The 14,741-nt window shown below is 40.8% G+C and overlaps 1 protein-coding gene across 3 annotated transcripts in view; it reads left to right on the top strand.

Moving 5' to 3' along the window:
* Nucleotides 1–14,741, top strand: part of NKD1 (NKD inhibitor of Wnt signaling pathway 1) — a 104,959-nt gene that overhangs the window by 62,565 nt on the left and 27,653 nt on the right. For 2 of the 3 annotated variants that reach the window (XM_085303839.1, XM_085303840.1), the window contains exon 4: nucleotides 4,399–4,456. In XM_085303839.1, coding sequence (XP_085159965.1) covers nucleotides 4,399–4,456 — 58 coding nt within the window. Of the gene's footprint in view, nucleotides 1–4,398; nucleotides 4,457–11,887; nucleotides 12,037–14,741 lie in introns of those variants that run through there. The other variant, XM_085303841.1, reaches the window with a different exon arrangement.

Genomic DNA, 14,741 nt, shown 5'->3' on the forward strand with positions numbered 1-14,741 from the left:
TTGAGAAGGACTCCACTAAAACAGAAAATGGGGACATGTTTCATGTCAAAAATGTGGAAAACTGAGCAACTCAAAGCTAAATCAAAGGATTTTAACGAGATGTTTGAAGGAGGAGATAAAGTGACCTGTTTCTACTTGAGAAAAGCAACACCTTTTAGAAAAATCTTAATTAACACAATATTGACTGTGATGCAATACTAGGAGTGGGTAGACCCAAACTTTGTTTTTAAAATGTGCTTGTTAGCATGATAATCTGCCTAAATCAAGGGTTATCCCTTGATATATTTAATACATCTATGGACTGTGCTTCTACTAAGTGCAAAGTTGTGTTCAACACCATGTTCGTCCAAATGCGTTTGGTAAAGTATATGCCACGTTTTTGCTATGTGGCTTTGGCCATTCCGTGCTGGATGCTTGGCTGTTGTGGGGAGCGACATGAAGAAGACTCAGAGCCAGGACTGGTGGCAAGTGGCCTCATGGTGACAAAGATTAAGGGCAGTGRTAGGCACAGGAGATGCCTCCTGCGGGGAGGTGAACGCACGTGCACTTGGGCAGAGCCTGGCAGGTTATGGGGAGCTTCACCTCAGCGTGGAAGCAGAGAGGGAGCTTGCAAAGGGCTTGAAGGTGTGGAGCGAGTTAGCAGAAGGAGGGGTGAAGGTTTGCATGCAGCCTTTTCAGATAGCTGGGGAAAAGGCAGCCGGGAGCCCCGGAGCGAGCATCTGGCCTTAGCTTCCCAAGACTTGTAGCAGTGAGAAATCTGTGCAGGGTTGTTAGGGTCAGTTGGGGTTAAAAATATAAAATTGCCAGTGAGTTAGCGTTCAGTGGAGCCTGTTTGCTCTGTGAAGGTGGGGAGCGAGTGATGACTGCCTTGCAACCAGCTGAAAAGAAACCCTGGGATGTGGGAGTTCTTCAAGGCTGTTTTTCCTCCCCATCTACATATATACTGTATATACTCAGCAGCATTTCGGARGGAGTCGGGCTAATTACCTCTGCTCTCCACCCCCACCCGCTTCGATCTGAATCGCGTGCAGTSGCACCTATCAGCACAGGATGGGACACGAGGTCCTTTTCTACGGAAGCCAGGCAGTTCACGGTTTTGCAGCAGATGTCTGAACCTGGATTTTAGTCGTTTTGTGTGATTTGTAGTTAATGGAGKCCAGCTTATTTATCTGGGAAACTCCCAGTGAGGTAGAGACACTTACCATCACTGGCATCCTGTTTGGCAACCTGTAGAAACGGCGTGCTGGAATAATCCTTCTACATAAATGTTTCTTTTCTTTATTCTTTCAAGTGCTTGCTGACCTCATTTGTATAGTATTTCACAGGGTACATCTGGTTTTGGTTGCTTTGTGACTCAGTGCTCCAGCCTGCAAAGGCAGGGCCGTGATTTAAAGCATCACCGTGTCAGGACGGTGATGTACAGCCGCCTTTGCTGCGGGGCCCGGCTCCCGCGGCGCGGCCGGCGAGGGCCCCGCGGCCAGGGCCGGCACCTGCCGCCGCTTCCCGACCCCTCCAGCCTCTGTCTCCTGGTGCCCAGCTGCAATCCGAACCGTTTCCTCGGAGACTTCCCTGGCTCGCTTTCTTCATTTCTGAGCATGAGTTCACATCAGCTGTCCAGAATCCTTTTCTCATGCAGGCTTATTTTTGGTATTTACCCAGGTTGTGACATCTGTCTCTGGTGCTAAAAATACTCAGGTAACTCCTGCATTTTTTTGACAGATGCCTTAGTGATARTAACATCAGTGAAACAGTTTTCACTTTTTTTCTTCCTGTTTTGTCTGTAAAATTCATACTAACTCTTAGGCTAGTTGCCCACACCTTTCCAAAATATGCGTCTGTCTATCAAAAATAATACATGTCATAATCTTACTGACACCAAAGGACACATTTAAATGGAACCTGATAAATTCTGACTCTCTAGATACGTCACTGAAATGTCCAAAAGGTAAACTCAGCAGTTTCTGGATGAATTGTGAATTCATGTGCTCTTCAACCAAAATCATRAAAGCACTTTCTAGAATTTGGTAATTTATAATCATTTGGTTTAAGTGGGAAAATTCTTCTTGGAAATTTGCTTGTATTAAGTTACTACTTAAATGCATAACTGAACTAGAGAAGGACTGAAACTAGACTAGAATATAAAATATATTTACAGACCYAGGTAATGATTAAAAATGAGAAAATTAAGGGACCTAGCTTATAGAATATTAATGCTTGCTGTTTTATACTTTTTTCCTCCACTCCTTTCCAATGAGTTATTTGATGGTGTATTTTACATAAGCAAATGTGTTCTCATTTTTAAGTGACATTTTTGAAAAATCATAAAAATTAATGACTTGTGGGTTTTGCAGAGGATGAGATTAATAGCAACATTTTAATARGCAAAATTTGATATGCAGGTGCACTGCTCGTCTTGCTAAAGTTTCGAAAGATGAGGCTACCAACTAGATAGTATCCTCCTCAGAGGAATGACACAAGTAGAATTGTAGTTGCGCATCATGTAGTTGCTGATAAGGTTAAAAGTAAGTATTTATGGTCTCTTTCTGAAAGAGCAGAAGAGAGTAGGAATATTGAGTTTAGTAAAAAGCAGTTGTTTAGTAGCTAGCATTGTAGGAGAAAGCGGAGGTGCCATATATCCTTGCAGTTGCTTCTAGCATCTCATTATCTTTGGAGAGCAGTTGGAGGTACTTTCTCAGAGCTTCATAGAAAATGAAGACATGGGGGAATCTGATCAAACAAAAATTTACTAAATTTTACAAGCCCCTGGAAGCACCGTGTTCTTGCAGCAATGTAATTTATGCCAGCATTTAATAGGTTCTTTTCTTTTACTATGTCCCTTTCTTCCATAATTTTTGAGGTAATGGTGATTGATGTTAATTGACACATGTTCAAAAAAGAGACTTTTTCTGCTCAAACAAAAACTCAAGAGGGGGAAAAAGAGATCTTGTGATTTGCTCCTTGGAAAGCTAAATCCACACTGATGGCTCTTAGAGCAATATTGTGCTATGTAAAATACTAGCTCTCCGGACCAGGGTGACGGCATTTCTCGGTGATAGTCAGCCCACAGGTTACAACTTTGTTTCAGTGAATCTGCTGGTGAAAAGAATGGTATTTTCAGGGTCTCTGGCAYAGGTAACTGATAGAGTTTGTGGAATCTGATTTTGAAAAAGCCATTGCAGAAGCTGACCCCGAAGAATTCGTTGGATTTGCTTTTGTGGTCTAGTTACTTTCTGCTAACTAATCTCAAAGAATAACATGGAAAGATGTGGAAATTAGAAAGGAGCCCCTGTCAGCTTCTTCAAGAAACAGATGAAGTGCATTTATCATGATTAAATGGCTTAAAAGTAAAGCTAATGAATACAACCACACATTCTTTTTCACAGGCTAGTCTTTTATTTTTACTTCATGCCAAAACTCCCTACTGTCTGCTTCCCATTCACAAGTTAATGCTGTGCATACTGGTTCTGTATTCTTCGTTTTTTGCAGGGAGGTTAAAATGGCCAGGAGTGTAACATTTGAGCTTTTCAGGACCATATCCTTCTTTATCACCATAAATAGTTATCAGTGGCAGAGAGTGTTTATGGAGAACCTGGGGAGAGTGACCGTCATGTCAGAGCAGCGGCATTGCAGCAGTGCTAGAGCGTTTGGGCTGAGTGGGAGAAGGGGAAGCAAAGGAGAGGTGACCACGTGTTGCTTGGTGGGGGGCAGCTGGAAGTACCTGCTAATAAGAGTGAGAATGCTCTTCAGGCTCTTTATAAGTAGGATTAGCTCCAAATCCCCCTGATGCCCTTTATTACTACTTCAGCACCATTAGAGAAATGTTTCTTCGGTCTGAGATAAGATCATCTGCCTATGTATGGTCTCTGCTCCTTTATTGCTCTAGATGTACTGAGGCTGACAAAATTTCATTAATTTCAGGACTGAAGGATCAGGCAGCTTTTCAGAGGCTGGTATCTGCTTTTCTTGGGTGACCTCTGGCATATGAAAGTTTTCTGTTTGTTGGTGGAACCAAGTGATAACATTCCTCTATGGGTAGGAAGGGCTTATTTCTCCTTTATCGTTTCCATTTGGATTTTTTTTTTTTATCTTGCTTGATTGACAGAACATTAAAATGCTAAATATTAATCTACTTCATAAAAGGATTTGAATATCACTTTTTTCTTTCCTCTCTCCACTCTATTAATCTCCATAAAATATGCCCAACACATTCTAAAACAACACCAAATCTATTGACTGCCTGTAATAAAGTGATGGACTTATTTCCTGGAAATAAAATGATGCTTACAGTTAATTCTGGTGATATTATGTGTGTCATCTTTATGTCTCAATTCTGTGTATATAGTAAATTTTTGTTAAGTTTTCTTGCTTTAATGTTTTTTATTCTTTTTATTTTTACAGGATCTGTCTGGGGAAGGCTACCGAGACACAATTGGTGATGAACACTTTCATCTAGAAGGTATTTAAAGAGCAAAACTTCTTGGTTAATATTAAGGGATGTTAGAACAAGCCAGTGAAAAAGTCCACCTGGGCATATGCCCCGGGCAGTGAGGCTCTTGTCTGTTGCTTACATCTGTGAAATGGGACAGGACAGGAGTAGGGTGTGTTTCTGCCTCTCTCACCACTGTCCTCTGAATACTGAGAAAAGTTGCCCAGTTGTATCATAGAGACCAAGTGTATTAATTCAGGGACTCACAATTTTTTTCAGATACTTCCATCGACAGTGGTAGCCGTGGTGACTCTCACTGTCACCAGCAGTGGTGGTCACTGGAGATGGTAGCACTGGATTTTGTGGGAGGCCCTTCTAAGGCACATGCACCAGGCTTAGAATCTCCTGCATTCATTCCTAATAAAGATCAGAAATCTTACTCAGTTCATTTCTGTTGAAAATGTCAGAAATCCTTATTGCCTCAGATAATTTCTTCTTCCTGAGGCTAAGCTCATCTCTTCCTCTGTAGGCAGGGCTCTTGTTGCAATGGAAACTGAACCACTGTTGTGGTGGGAACAGGATTTTGGGACCTCAAGCATGGATGCTGTCTTGAAGCACATTGAACTTGAGGGGGCACGTGGGGGCTGATGAACAGAAGAGATTAAGTGAGGACATTGTCCATCATTCTTGTCAACAAACAAGGAAATGAGGCTTCAGGAAGTCTTTGAGGATTTCTCTGGCAGAACAAGTGGTTGTGTGGACTGTGTGCTAAATTTGCTTTGGAGGGAATGGAAGCAATTTGTCTAATTTATTTAGAGCAAAGAATCATGTCAAGTTTTGCTTAGAAAGTGCTGCCCTCTTATATTTCAGTTATTTGTTTCTGGGGTAGAGACTGCTGTCTTGAAGATGACTTGGATCCTATCAGACTTCAAACAAGTTTTTGCTGGTTTTCATTTTAAATAATTTAGCCCATAAGAATGTCTCTTGTCCTGCAAAAAGAGAAACTTGAAGGTAGCACTTACAGAAGTCATGAAGACTTAATGTGGAATTACAAGCTGCATGTCCTTTAGCAGAAGCATAAGATACTGTTCAGAGCCCGTTTGCTGTAACGGTTTGCTGTATGGAATATATTCAGTGTATAAATATTGGGTAGGGTTCCCTCYCTTTTCTATATTGGCAAAATCCAATTGCCAGAATCAAATTGTAAATTTATGTTCAAAGTATAGGCAAGGATGTGACTTTTTGCATCAGTAACCTTCTAGTCACTATCTGCTTGTATATTAGGGGAATTGTATATGTTGCTGAACTGTGGATACCAAAAATATTCATGCCTATAATATGGTGTTCTGACCTTATTTTTACTACTGTTACTACTTTTTTATTTAATGGACTGATTAAATTACTAGTGTCTCCTTTTTCTTTTCTCTGAGTGGTCAGCCTGTGTGATTAGCTGCTGCTTGCTCCCTTCGAGAAATTGAAAATTCACTTTCTTGGCACCTCTTTACCCATATTATCATGAATACTGCTATCAAATTCCACTCAGGGACTACTCATTGATTTGTAGCACAGAAATCTTAAGCAGTTGCTCTCATTTGTGAATCTGTTATCAGGACTTTAAAAAGGCTGCGAAATTGCGCCACTATTAAATCAAAATTGCTGCTATCTCATTCTCTGGGAGTTGCCAAGACTGAGCAAGCAAGCCCAAAGATCTACTGGAAAGAAATTTATTTTAAGCATCAGCCACTGTAAAAGTGACTTCATTTTGAATTGAAAAATATGTTTCCATGAATTATCACTACAACAACAACATTGCTGCTACAGTATTAGCATCACTTAGTGCTTGTATGTATTTATAATATGTTGGTCATACCAGATGAAACATGTATGTGAGCTTAGAATGTGGGGAAATAAGAAAACTGGAAGTTTTTGTAATCAGGATGCTGGAATAGATTTTGAAATATTCTCCTTGGCTGCACTGCAATTCCTTACCTGTGACGTGTGTGAATATACCGTGATTCCTGGACCTCATCTTTTGGTGATGTCTTTAGTTTTCCAGAACCACTTCTTGAATGGAGTATTGAAGATCAGCTTATAATTAACAGAGGATACTAGAAGGATTGTGTTAGAGCAGGACTTTATTTCTTATATAACTTTATTGTTGTTGGCATAATATTGTTAGATGATTGTGATAATAGTTGCAGGACTATTAGCATAAAAAGTACATCCTGGTGAAGCTGAAACATGCCTGGAGACCCTTGTTGAGGCACAGCTTGAATTCTTGGTGGCTTAAGTACATGACGACTATGTCATAGCTCTTTTCTGTATAGAAATGTTCTGTATGTAAATGTAATTAATATCTTACAAAKTATATTAATCTTTCAATCTAAAATAATTTTACTACCTTTATTATGCTAACCCATAGTCTTTCCATATGTACATGCATAACATATACGCTCAAAGTGTCTACATTTGTATGTGATCCAGAAGATGTGATAAACTGAATTTACCAATGGGGAGTAGTGACAAACTGAAACGTGGTTGATTGGACTAAGACTGTAAAGGACATTAGTGGCAAGACAAAGACTTGAACCCAGAACTGCCAAGTACCAGGCAATCATCTAACCACTGGACTATTTTCTGTCTTTATAAATACAAAGTTAGGATGGGAAAAAATGAGCCAAAAAAAAAAAAAAAGAGGAGGAGAGAGATAGAAAAGTTCTTCAAATAATTAATATTATGTAACACTTAATTCAAGTTGTTTTTCACTTGCCTTTCCTCTAAACTGCCCATCTGTTTCCAAAGTACACACTTGTTCTCCTCTCCCCCCATGGTCCTTTGACCTACAATACTTAGTTTAGACAAGGCTTTTGGGGGTTTTGTTGTTGCTTTTTTTCTTTCTTTCTTTTTTTTTTTTAATCAAGGAAATGCTTGATGAAAAAGAAATATTTCTCAGATTTGCAAAAAAAAAAAAAAAGCACAGCAGGTGCCACAGTTCTGGGTTAGGAGAGAGTTATAGCATTCACACTCAGAGCCTTGATTGGAGAATAAATCTGCGTTCTTCAGAAGGCTCTCACTGAAAAGACAAAGTGGCAATAAGAGAATAAGAGAAATAATTGAATTCCTTATTTTGTTTTACATAGCCAAGTTCATTACTTTCTTTTTTCCTCTCCTTTTCCTCCCCTCTTAGCCGTCTGAGCAGTACAGATAAAAAGAACTCTCTTTGCTGGATTTAACTTCTGTGTTGTTATGTAAAGCTTGATCAAATCCTTTCGTCTTAACAGACTTAACTGGCCAACAGCAAAAGGCTCGGGATTCTGGGATTAAGATTGTATTTGGTAAGAGGACTGGTGCATTAGTGCTTTCTTTTGAACTGTAGAAAGAACAAAGTAAACATCAAAAGCATTAAGCCATGAGAGCGGATTGTTGACTCAGTGTTGCTGCATGACAAGAGGTTAGGACTCAGTGGTGGCTACTCTGTTTACCGAGTGCTGTGCAGAAAGAAACAGTTTGACCAGCATTGTCTGTTATATCCAGCACCTGCCTTTGATTTCCCTGCTGGACGAGTCACTGTCAGTTGAAATTTTGGGGTTTTCTCTTATATGGTCACTGACTTCCTTAGATAAAAGAGAGACCAATGGAAACCTCATTCTGTTATTGTATTACTCACTCTTGTTTTGTTTTTCTTCTTCTTCTTTCACTCATAATTCAAAAATTGGATATACTGAATGGAGTTTCTACAGTGGATTCTTTTGCAAGTTTTCCTCCAAGTTTAGCAGTGCTTTCCTTCTTTGTTTTGGAGATTTCCACTGGCTTATTGTGTGGCACTTGTATCATGTGCAGTTGGACCCTGTGGCTGTGTACGCTTTTTTGTGCCTGAACACAAACTTTCTGGTCCAGCAGTATCTGGACATGTGATGGGGCACGTGCCTCGTCACTCTTCATGTCTAGAATAAAAGAGCTTGAATTTCTTCTTCCTTGTCCCTGGACAGAATAGTAGCTCACCAGAACTGAATAACTTTAGGCAGTCCTATAATAAGTCTGAAACAGCACAAATATTGGAAGATATTCTTCATTTCATCTCAGTGAGGAAGCCAAAATACTAGGCAGGAAGTGTTTGTGCTATCAAATTAGTGTTCAGTGCTGACATCCATGTTACCCCTCTACTCTTCAAGGAATAAGCAAGCTTTTTAATGAATCATTCAGGAGACTTGCTCTTGGTTTTCTAGAACTTTTTTTTTTTTTTTTTTTTTTTTTCTCACCTCCTTTCCCCTGAGTTTACTTTTTGGGAGCTTCCTGTGGGTAAAACCTGCAAGCCAGGGGGCTTTCTTAGCTTAGGTCCATATGCTGAAGTGAACTGGGGTTCCTCCCTCTTACAGCTTGGACATATAGAAGATGTATCTTAGTGCAGCCTGTTTTCTCCCCATTTGTGACATCTGAACCAGTGGCAGGAAAGTCTCCCAGTAACACAGACTGGCCCAAGGAAAGGGAGGCGATTCCTGGCTCGCCAAAGGACACTCTGTGGAGCCCCGCATGACCAAGCTGTCCACTTGCTTCAGCTGCCGTTTGGAAATGAAGGTGAAGTCCTTAAGCTCAGGATTCTCTCCCCAGTTAGTGCCTGTGATAATATAATTTCTCATGTTGCTGTTCTTTTGAAAATTTGACTTAAGTGTTTCTACTAACAAGAAATCCTCAAAGAGAGACCAGTCTAGTGCTGTACCTATTAGAGGAGCTGCCTCTTGTGCTGGTAACAATCTCCTCCCAGTTTCGTTTGTCAGCTGGGGGCAATGTCTTGGTTATTATCCTCTCAGCAGAGGACTGGAGAAGATCCAGGCCGTTCTGGTGCCTTATCTGTACAAGATATCCAAAGGTCCTGCCCAAGGTGATAACAGAGCTTCACCTGAATCAACAAACCCATTTTTCTTAGACCACATGCATTCAGATTACTGTCAGCCTTCCACGCCCTGGGTATAAGACATTCCTTAGTCTGGTACCAGAAAGGACAAAATTATTCAGGTCATCTCTTTGCCCATAAATATTAGAGAGCCCTCCAACAGAGTTCAAAGCACATACTGCTGCTGAAAAAAATCTRTCTCTGTAAAAAAGCTACTTGGAGCTCTTTTCACACATTTACAAGGCATTATGGAATTTCTAAACCTTCAAGTAAGGCATGTTGTATTCGGCAAAGCAGAATTTCAGTCACTGGTACACCAGGGTATTGAGATTCAACTTTCAAAGGGACTGTTCTGTGCTTTGGAGTCACTTAGGATAGCATGTGCGCAATCATGGGAACAGGATTAATTTACTTATAGTAATTCATTATATTTGTGATATTTCTTTTTCAAGGTGTTACCAGTATATCCTGTTGTTCCTTCATCTCTTTTCTTCTCGGAATCCAGCATCCTTGGACTCTGTGGTCAAGCAGGGGCAGAGGCATGGTTAACAGGGTTTCACTGTCAAGAGCAGTATAGATATTTTTGGCTTTTCAAAACAACTGATAAGCAAACAGGAAATCAATAGTAAAGAATGAACTAGTGGTTTAAGGCTGCTGAAATTATACCCAATGCTGCCACCTTCACAGACATGCGCACAGGCGCACATGCTTCCTCCRCCATCCTGGCCCAGATGAGCTGGGGTGCAATGCACTCCAGTGATTGCTCTCTTGCACTGCGAGATAATTTCCTCTCCCCTTCCCTATCATGTCAGGAAAAACACAGGAAAGAGTTTGGTTCATGGTAAGCAATTATTTACAAAATTGGTAATTGGAAGATTATCTGCTGGGTTATCAACTTGGAGAAAGGTGGCAAGGTATGGTCCTTGGGCCCAAGTAGATTATAAGTTTATCAGCATGGGAAAACTTGAGCAGACACTTCAACAAATTTTAGCTGACTTCTGCAATGTGTCATGGAAATGTTATGTGCATGTGAAACATTTTTTACCGTGGTTTGGTGTATTAATCTTAGTGGTAATACTTCAAGTATTGTGCTAGGCTGAATTACAAACGTATAACAAAAGGCAATTCTTTCAAACTACCTRCACCTTTCTAGTTAATGCCTTCAGTCGTGATGGTTCTTACTGCTTTTATAATCTAAAGCTTAAATAATTTTCTAAGTATTATTTACAAGAAATTTCAGTGTAATTATAGAAAACGCATAGATTGCGTCACGTAAACAAGTTGCTTTGTCTCAGCACTGTTATAGTTACTATGGACATAGTAATCATGGTGCCTAGCAGAACTTGAAGGTGCCATCTCTGTTGTGTTCTTAAACCAAATTCCTGTTCATCACCGATACTGCAAAGGGAGGGCTAATAATTCTACCTTAAAAGTGCTCGTGTGGTTGGTCTTCTGGGATATTGCGTGGGAATGTTGCATTTTAAGGAGTTGTTGAAAATCCTATACACTTAGCATGTACTCATCTAAAGCAAATTTCTGGTATGTGGTCGCTTCTAGCTGGTGATCATTTGCTGCATTTTTTTGGCTGTCAGGAAGTTTCTGATCTTCCCGTTCCTACTACTTACGATGAGGCAGAGCCAACTCTGACAAACATGTTCAGCTTCAGGCCTGACCAGCYGCCAGCAGCCCCCATTATCTGGCCAGCAGCTGGCCCCTACCTGCGCGAGGAGCCGATATCTGGTTCCTGCAAATTGCAAAGAGTACCAAAGAACATGGGTTGGGGGGCAGGGAGCAGTGGAAAGTGCCAAGAGAAAACTGCTTAGTTTGGCAGTTAGAATAAAAGTCGCCAAAGAACATGAGACTGGTAGGATTAGCAGAAGTTTTCCTGTGGTCATGCACAGATCCAGGAAATTATAAGAAGCAGGTAGGCTGTGTGCCATGAGTGGGCGGAAAATCTTATGGCATAAGGCACTTAAAAAAAAAAAAAAAAAAAAAAAAAAAAAAAAAAAGTACAAGTGTTTCTTAACATTAGTTGTCCCAGTTGAGGGGGGTTGGTATTTGGATCAGAAGATTTTGCTTACAGAGCTGCTGTTTCAAGTGCAGCCAGCTTCGTAGTGATGAAAGGCTGTTGCCATCCCATGGCTGACCATAGCCTGTGTGGAAGGAGTTAGTGGTCTCCAGGTGTTTCCAAATGGACCTTTATGGTGCCTAACAGCTCCCACCCATGCTGGCAAGTGGGGCACAGAGTGCCATGATGAAGCAGCAATGAAAAGCGAGCTCTTTGGTCACTGCGGAGGGTGAACTTTTCTCATCAGGGCTCACCGCTGTTGCGCATGGGATGTGCATTCTCTGCCCATGCCATGCCTGATCTCTGTAGGTAGGATATCACCCTCTCTAGCTGACATCCCACAACCTCCTACATATGCTGAATGGTATTTTTGTTAAATGGTGTGTTTTGTCTATGGTTGGAGAATTTTGTTCTGGGTTATTTATCCTCTGCATTAGGCTGGGAAGATCCTAACTGCTTTAAGTAACAGTTTCATGTTACTCTCCATATTCAGCTTGTTCTACAGTGCTGGAAAGATGTTATGAGCAAACACAAGGAAGCTGAATTTTTGGTTCAAGGACACAACAGCAGAGGTGAGAGCACAGCCTGAAGTTTCCTGAATCTGGATCTGTTCTTCTGTCTTTTGCATGGTGATGGACAGAGGTTTTAAAGGTATAGCATACAACTAGCCTTTCCAATCCTAAAAGCCTATCTATTCTTAAAAAATACTAATTTTGTATAATGTATAAAATAAGATTTTGGTAGAAAACTGGGTTAGTGAAAAGGGAAGTGAACAAGTATTTCAAAAAACAAAGAGTAGATCCTTAGCAAACACTTCAAAAGATGTAAAGCTTTTAAAATAATATTATATGCATGTTCAGATACTTATAACAAAATTGTTTTTCCATACTGTTTACTTCCACCCAGGACTGGCAATTTTTCCTGCTTTCATAGAGAAGCTGAGATGGTCTGAGTTGTCTTTAAAAAAAAGGATCAGTTAATGCTAAGAATATTCCTTTACCCTCAGCCAGGTGTGAGCCAATTTGCTGAGGGGCAAAAAGGCTCTGGTGGGTATTGGTTGAAAATTGAGGTCTAGCAATCTCTCTAGTTGCTTCTCTTCTAGCACAGGAGACCAAGACCATCTGGGTGCCTGGAGGGAGCAGTAGAAGTGAAGGGCAGAAGGAAGCAGCATAGGGAGGTCTCATCAATTTTCCTTGCTCACTGCAGAGGTGTTTCCATGTGCCTCTGCACTTGCTCAGCAGCTCACAGGCCACACTGTGCTCACCCGTGAGTGGAGCTGGTGGGAAGCAGCAGGGCTGAGCCAAGGCCTAAGCTGTAGTGGAGAGAAAGGAGTGACATGAGTCTTGTGCTCAGCATATGAGACTTGGCAAGGATTGGGTCTGAGTAATCAGGATTCACCAAATCGATCTGGGCTGCTGACATTTCTCTTGGGCTGTCAACATCAGAGGAGGATCTGTAGCAAGTGCAGGTGGATGTATCTGAGCAAGCTGTTAATCTAGTCTAGGTTGGGTGGCAATCACAATGCTTAATTGCTCCCTGTGAGTAGACCTGCTGTCAAACCCGAATCATCATTCGAGCTGGCTAGACATGACCAGCCGTGTTTGCCTCTGTGTCCTGCTCTCCTGCCTCTGCAGCAGCAGCAAAGCTTGAAGGCAAGATCTATTATCAGTTACATCTTGGCAAGCTGAGGAGCTCAGGAGCATCTAGGAGAGACTGTTAATATAATGTGTAAGGTATAGAGATAAAGATACATCACTGTACGTGTGTAGCAGTATAAAAAAAGTACTTGAACTTTGCCCTAGGACATCCATCACCAAGAACAAAGACTGAAATATGGGAACAAGTCAGTTAGGAGTTTGAAAACAATCTCTCTGGAAGCATGATGAATACCAGTGGTTTCATTTATTCTACTTGAAGAACAAAGGTCCTTTTCTACTTTTAATTTCCCAGCAACGATTATTACCAGTTATTTTTCTTGTAGCTTTGACCACAGTTCGTGGAGGTTTTATTAAACATGTTTTCGAAAAGTGAGTCAAAATGCCATTCTTCTTTGACTCTCTTGTGACTTTTTTTTTACCCATGTAAAACTAGAGCATATTTCCAGGCAAGATTTGGGGCCAGATAATACTCTCATGCTGGTGTTCATGGAATCATTCCAGTTTTATGCTCTTGTAGTTGAAAGAAGTTTTGGCCCTTGCTGTTTCAAAGGACAATATGTTCATTTCAAATTCATTGCCTTTACATGAAACRTTAAATTCATTTTAAGAAACTTGAATAGTGGCTGCATTTAGTAGACAATATGTCCTGCTGTGACTTCCAAGTATTCCTGAAGTTACCGGTTCTCTTGTGTTTGACTTGACCTTGACACAGCCAGGCAACCAAGTTTTTGGAGTGCTCRTATTGCTGGGTTTGTGATGGCTTTCTGCAGTGGGCTTTTGTTTAGATCCCCTGTGCATGCTCCTGTAAGTCCCTTTCTCTCCTACCTGTAGAGGTTTCACCTCTCTGAGCATCTCACGTTTAAATATTTCTTGCTTCTCTGTCATGCATTCAGAAGTAGAAACTGTCTAGCTGGGCTTGAATTTAGGAGCCATTGTTTGATGCAGTTTGAAAAGCTAGAGTGATCCCCGAACCTTGGGGCTGGATATTTTAGACACAACAACCTGTCATCTTGCTGAACCGAACAAATGCACAAGCATGTACATCYGGATGCAGAGAGGCACTTTCAGTGAAAAGCAGATTGCTGTTGCCAGTTGCTATTGCAAATTCAAAGTGTGTATCAGTCAGGGTGCTTTTGTGTGCTTCRACTCCACTTCTGCTGCAGTAGCTACAGAAACCCAAAGTTTTACCTCGCCAGGCAGAACAAGTGCCCTTTGTTACCTAGACAGATTACAGCTTTCTCTAAAGTCTGCTCTTCATAAAAGCCCAGCTTGAACAGTGGAAATTCTGACTTGCCTCAGATACTGAGGAGACTTTTATAGTTTCAAGTAGCTCCAGGGTTATATTTTAAAAGTTGAATTTCATCACATGTTTCAAGTTTGGTTGGAAAAAAAAAACATGATATTTTTAGCAGAAAAAAGTCCCCCCMCMCACACACCTTTTTTTTCTTAACAGATGTTTCATCTCAATCATATCCAAACCTCAAAGCACAAGTAGCAGTCAACCTTATTCTCCTGTGGAGAAAAAGATAAAATGTCATTTGTTTGGAAGAAGGGTTTTTTGTAACCACAACTAGTTTGTGAGTAAAAGCAAATAATAAATGCAGCGCTATGGGGTTGTGGAAATGAACCTGAAGCAACATTTCTGCTCTTGAAAGAACTTGGAGTCCAGCTGTTCTTATTAGATGGAAAGTCCCAACC

This window comes from Rhea americana, unplaced genomic scaffold, assembly GCF_003343005.1.
Source record: "Rhea americana isolate MKP2758 unplaced genomic scaffold, rheAme1 scaffold_20, whole genome shotgun sequence".
NCBI lineage: Eukaryota > Metazoa > Chordata > Aves > Rheiformes > Rheidae > Rhea > Rhea americana.